The 6,000-nt window shown below is 51.2% G+C and overlaps 1 protein-coding gene across 1 annotated transcript in view; it reads left to right on the top strand.

Moving 5' to 3' along the window:
- The first annotated feature begins 1,676 nt into the window (after positions 1-1,676).
- ATF6 (activating transcription factor 6) overlaps positions 1,677-6,000 on the top strand; it is a 31,897-nt gene continuing 27,573 nt past the window's right edge. Inside the window, exons 1-4 of the mRNA XM_049776475.1 lie at positions 1,677-1,845; positions 2,421-2,497; positions 5,300-5,387; positions 5,791-5,903. Of these exons, the coding sequence (XP_049632432.1) occupies positions 1,794-1,845; positions 2,421-2,497; positions 5,300-5,387; positions 5,791-5,903 (330 nt within the window). The 5' untranslated portion in view covers positions 1,677-1,793. The remainder of the gene's footprint in view (positions 1,846-2,420; positions 2,498-5,299; positions 5,388-5,790; positions 5,904-6,000) is intronic.

Below are 6,000 nucleotides of genomic sequence, written 5' to 3'. Positions count from 1 at the left end.
GGACTGATAGCAAAAAAAAAAAAAAAAAAAAAAAAATCCAAAACAAAAAAAAGTCCCCTGGGGAGAAAGAAGGAAAACATTAGGAGATGAGGATGAGAACCAACAGATCCCGGGAGAGGAAGTAAGAGGCAAGAAGGCTACACGTGTTTGATTTTTCAGAGAAATTGGTGGTAAAGACATATTTTTTTGTTTGTTTGTTTGTTTTGGGGGTCACATCTGATGGTGCTCACGGGTTACTTATGGCTCTGCATTCAGAAATTATCCTGCCAGGTTCCAAGAACCATATGGAATACCAGGGATTGAACCCAGTCCGGATACTGTAAGGCAAAAACCCGCCCTGCTGTGCTTGATCCAGACCCAAAGACATTTTTTTTGCAGTGATAGAAATGTACCTAAGTGTCCCATTCTCACCATGTTTGCTTAGAATGTGGCGTACTCAGCTCTGCTAAAGATCTTAAGTGTGTGTAATTGGGCATGTCTTAATTTTCCAACTTTATACGATATACAGTACAAAAATATGAATAAAGTTACCAAAAAAAAAAAAAAAACCACGGGGAGAGGTGACAATGGTATAGGACACATGCCTTCTATGCATAAGATTGGGTTCACCCCCAGTACTCGCCAAAAGAAAAAAATAAAAGTCGAAACATCCAAGTGCCCATCAAAAAAAAATCGCAAAACCAGCCAACCTCAAAACCTGTGACATAACAGTTAAAACACATCGTCTTAAAACAAAACAAAAACAGTTGCAGGAGAAAAGCAATTTAAGGAATGCCTATTCTCTAAAGCAACTCACAAACCATTGCATGCATCTGTTTAAACTTACATTTGATATAAAAGACTGGTGGTGGTAGGGTGCACGGTCCCCCTCAAGTTCAAAGTGGCCTGTGACGGGGGAGAGAGCTGGCACTGGGGCGAGCCACACGCCTGCTTCCAGCGCATCTCTACCCGGTAGTTGTTATTTTTGTGTTGGGGTTACACCCGATGGGGGGCTCAAAGGTTACTCCTGGCTCTGCGCTCAGAAATCGCTCCTGGCAGGCTCGGGATCAAGAGGGAAGTCTTTTGGTTTTTCGGGCCACACCGGTTTGATGCTCAGGGGTTACTCCTGGCTAAGCGCTCAGAAATCGCCCCTGGCTCGGGGGGGTAGGGGGGACGGGACGGGACACGGGACCCTATGGGACGCCGGGGATCGAACCGCGGTCCTTCCTTGGCTAGCGCTTGCAAGGCAGACACCTTACCTCTAGCGCCACCGCCCGGCCCCAAGAGGAAGTCTTAACCCCCGTCGGGCATTTTTCGACCCGAGAAGGCGGAGGGGCGGGGCATCAATCCCTCCCGGGAGCCCCGCGGCGCCCAGAGAACGCCACGCGCTCTTCCGAGTTTGTTTGGGGTCTGCGGCGGGGCGGCCGCCGGGTCCTAGTGAGAGGGCCGGCTCCATCCCGGCAAGATTGGGGGAGGGGCTGGGATTTTCTCAGGTGGCCGACCGCTTGCGAGGTCCGAGGCGGGGCAGTTTTCTTCGTCTTGCATCAGCGCCCCAGGGTGCGCTCGGGCGGATGGCCCGCGTAAACCCAGCCGTGGCCATGGGTACTGCTACATCTCCCGGTTGAGTAACGCTACACGGCGAAGTAATTTGTCCTTCGGCGGCTGCCGTCGCGGCGGCGTCTGAGAAGGAAGTTTGTCCTCCGGCGGCCGCCGTCGCGCCATCTTCTGAGCAGGTTGTTTGCGGCCGGCCGCGTCAGTCGTCGGGTTCCGGTCGTGCGCAGGTGTCAGCGCGTTGGGCGGGTGCGGCCGGCGCCATGGAGCCCCCGGCCAGCCCCGACCTCTCACAGCAGGCGGACGAGGACTGGGGTGAGTGGGGAGGTCGATGGGGCTGGCCGCCGACGGGCCACTGGGAGCACGGCAGGGAGCCCCTCGGGCCCGACACTGGCGGCAGCCGACGGACGCCGGTGGGCCCCGGCGAGTCTTTCGGACAAGCCTCTGCCTAGAGTTGGGACCCCCACTATTGGTCTCTGGACGACCCCCAGCCGTGTCCCCGGGCAGCGCCCCCAGACGTGGTCTCCAGGCAGCCTCCACTCTTGGTCTGCCGTGGCTTCCTGCGTAAAAACTCTTGTTTTTCGGGGCGACCCTCTCTGTTGGTCTCCAGGTGACCACCGGACTTGGTTCCCAGCTTATCCTTCCATGACCCCAGGCGTGTTTCTGGCGTGGCTCCCAGTGCATTCTGTTGCCACTCCTGAGATGTGGCCACTGGCCTCCGATGAGCCCCAGCAGGGCCACCTCAATGTTTGGGGGAGTGGCCGATGGGGATGAGCAAGCACAGGCTTAGCACTCTGGCTGACACTGGGGTGCAAGCAGCAGCTTTAGGTGCAAGCCCGAACTGTTCCCTCCCCCCCATGATCGACACCCCCACTCTGCTTTCCACACAGGATCTGCCTTGTTATCGGAGCTTGGCTACTTCCCCGACACCGAGGACCCGCTGCTGGACACAGGCAATGAGCTGTATGTAAGTGACTCCTAGGGAGCCCAACATGCCTACATACCCCGCTTGGGCCGGTCCTTCTTCTCATGGCTCTGCGTTTGTCAGTGTGGAAGGCTAGGTGCCAGGAGATGCTTGGACTTGGTGTGAGAAGTTGGGTTTCAGGGGATGACCTTGGAGAGGGGCTCATGGACACTTTGGTCTGAGGGGAAATGCAAAGGGTGGTGGTGGTGGAATAGACAACTTGTTGGAGGCTCGGAGCTTGGCTCAGAGCTGGTCCTTCCCTTTCTCCTGTGAGATGCTCCACCCAGGGCTGGTCCTTCCCTTTTACCCCTGAGATGTTGGGCCCTGGCTAGTCCCTGGGCAATTTGTCTCCATCCCAGCACCACAAAGGGTCCCCTGAGGCCATCAGTAATGACCTCTGAAAACAGAGCTTTTCTGTTCAGGCTTGGGACCTAGAGATGGTTCTTCTCTGATTCTGGCTCTCTCAGTCCTGTCTCAGACCTGAGTAGTAACATGCTGGAGAATAACTTGCAAGCTATTTTACTGAGTGTGTCCTAAAGAGGTGCTCGGGGCATTCTGTGAGCTGAAGTGTGAGTTCTGAGCATTCCCTGCTCTGCGTGATGCTCTGGGATGGGCTCCTGGTCGCCTAGATTCTCATTGCTGTTGCTAGTCTGAGAAGCTTCTTCTGGCCTGCAGGCCCTAGAACCTTTTGGGAGCAGTCGTCTGGCCAGAAGCCCAAGGCCTTCGGAGGGGTGCTGTGATCTCACCTGGGGCCCCCAGTCTTCCCCGGGGTAAAGTTAGTGACTGGAGAGAGGCTCATGGGCCAAGCATTACTTTGCACCTAGAAGTCTCCAGTACCAACCCTGTTCCTGTCTGGCAGTGAGTCCCCTGCTGTGGATGCTGTGGGGTTCTGAATAAGGAGTGCCTGGAACTCACATTTGTTTCCTTTGACTTAGAAAGCTTGAGTAGTTTGAGATTTTTGAGATGACAAGGTTGCCAGATTGTTTTAATTTTTTGTTATTATATTTTTGGGATAGCCTGGTGATGCTCAGGAGTTACTCCTGGCTCTGCACTCAGGAATCACTTCTGGTGGTGCTCAGGGGATCATTTGAGATAGCAGGGCTTGAACTCTGGTCAGCTACTGCCAAGTAAACAAACACCATACCTGCTGTACTATTTATTACTCTAATCTCTTATTATTATTTGTTTATTTATTTATTAGCTTTTGGGCCAGACCAGATGATATTCAGGGATAACTCCTGGCTTTGCTCTCAGGAATCACTTCTGGCAGATTTAGGGGAAAGATATCGGGTGCTTGGGATCTAATACTTGTTGGCCATATGCAAAACTATACGATCTCTCTGGTCCCTAGATCTTTTCTTTTGATGGCAGATTCAAATGAGTAGCAAAGCACAGAGACTTGAGAAGGAGTGGGAAGAGTAAGGAGTTTTCTGATCCCACAGTTTCTTTAGATAACCTGCATCCATGTTTGCTCACTAAGGGCTGTTAGATAAGGAAAGAATTTCCTCTCTCCTCTTCTGTTCCGTTCTCAGTCCAAAACCAACTATACTAGATATTTTGAGACAGTAGTGTTTTTCTGGAAATGATTACTGAGTAATAGTTAATCATTGCGAGATGGATTGTGGCTCTTGGCTGAGGCTGACACCTCTGTTTGTACTGCACATTTCTCTGTCAAATCAGGTGAATATTGATTCCTTCTGTCACTGCCTCTTTGTGATATGCTCTCAGTCACATGCTTTCAGTCCTCTTCTCTAATCGCAGACTTTTAAAAATAGCATCTGGCACTACCTCTGTCACAGACAGAGTGGGGTCAGACCATAGCCTTGTGTAGGTGGGGAAGGGGGTTATTGGCCTATGACGTGTCTGAGAAAAAAAATAATTGAGAGGAGCCAGAATGATAGTCCAGTGGGTCGGGCACTGGCCTACACATGGCCAACTTGGGCTTCATGAACCCTAGCACCACAGAGGGTTCCCAGGAGTGACCCCTGAGAACAGAGCAAGGAGTGAAGTGCTAAACTCTGCCAGGTGTGGCCCCAAATGACAATGACAACAGATGCAGAGTCTGCTCCTAGGAACACACTGGGAGGTCTATACTGGGGACTAGTGGATTTAGCAACCAGCACTGCAAGGAAAGTTTTCTGATTGGTGAGTTGAAATGTCACATTCTCTAGGAGATTGGTTAAGGTTTGATTCCTACCGAGCTCCTAGACAGGAACGGCAGTTCCCATTCCCCTGTGTGATTAGATCAGGAGGAACAGTTCCAGTTGTAGAGATCCACAGAAAATAATTCACACAGTGAAAAGGTAGAAGAATAGGTTCAGGAAATCCAGTGCTCAAGCAAAGGAATTCAAACAACAAAAGCTTTCTGGTCCTAAGATGAAGTGCAGCTCAGTGGAAGAAGACCAAAGAAGGAGCCTTCCTCAGACCCTTGCTTTTCTTGACAAGAATCAGATACCACTCTAGGGTGGGAGCAGAATACCAAGTAAGGAATAATCCAATATACTATCACCAGGTCACACCTTGGGGAACAATAATTGATTAGGGTAGGATCAGTAATACAACAGTGTGTGACAGTGATGTGACAGATCAGGAGGATGCAACTTTCTGATTGGTGGATGGTAGTCAATATGTCAAATTGCAAGGACGACGATTTTTGATTGTTAGATGGTTGTGACTGTAAGAGATCAAGGAGAGAGCAGCTTTTTGATTGGTGGGCAGTGGTGACTGTCAGATCGTGATTTGTCGTTTGCTTCCTATGTGTATTTACTTTGTTCTAACCCATTTCTGTTGGTTTGAAACCTACAGGAAAGCACTTTTGATAATCTCGATTTTGACTTGGATCTGATGCCCTGGGAGGCCGGCGTCTGGGACCTCAGTAGGCCACCATGCACAGGTACCTGCGCTGCGGCTATGAGTGGAACTAAGGAACCCCAAGTGGAAGGCTCCTGGGTTTGCACCACACTCAGAAGTGCTTTCCCAAATTAATTTTCTCCTGTTTCCTCCGCTTTGAATAGCGGCTTTGAGGAATGTGCAGGCTTTTGCCCATGGTAGAACATACCAGATTGCAGAGTCTGTTAACAGCTGGTGCCCCCACACCCATTCTTCCTTCCCTGGCCTCATGGGCTGGACCTTTTGGGGTGCCACGCAGAGAGCATGTGGACCGCATTCTGCACCTTCAGTTGCCACAGAGCATGTCCTGGTGATCTTGATTTTCACCCCAGTGGCCTGGCACCTTCTGGCACTCAGGGATCCTAGTTGATGTCCTCAGGCTGAACATACCACCTTGTGTCTTACAGTGGATGACATCAAGACAGAACCTCTGTTCCTGTCCCCAGCTGCCTCGCCCTGCTCTGTCCCGTCTCCTGAGTCTGTGGTCTCCTCCACTTCCTCCTCCACACAACATGTGCCTGTAAGTAGCTAGATATGGCTTGTTTCCACTCTGTGTGCAGGGAAGGTTCAAGGGTAAAGGCCTGGGGCTTGGTTTCTGTCTTTCAGGCTTTCCAGAA

This window comes from Suncus etruscus, chromosome 7 (genome assembly GCF_024139225.1).
Source record: "Suncus etruscus isolate mSunEtr1 chromosome 7, mSunEtr1.pri.cur, whole genome shotgun sequence".
Taxonomy (NCBI): Eukaryota; Metazoa; Chordata; class Mammalia; order Eulipotyphla; family Soricidae; genus Suncus; species Suncus etruscus.
Note: the sequence above shows the minus strand (reverse complement) of the source record. Positions and strands in the feature narration are given on the sequence as shown.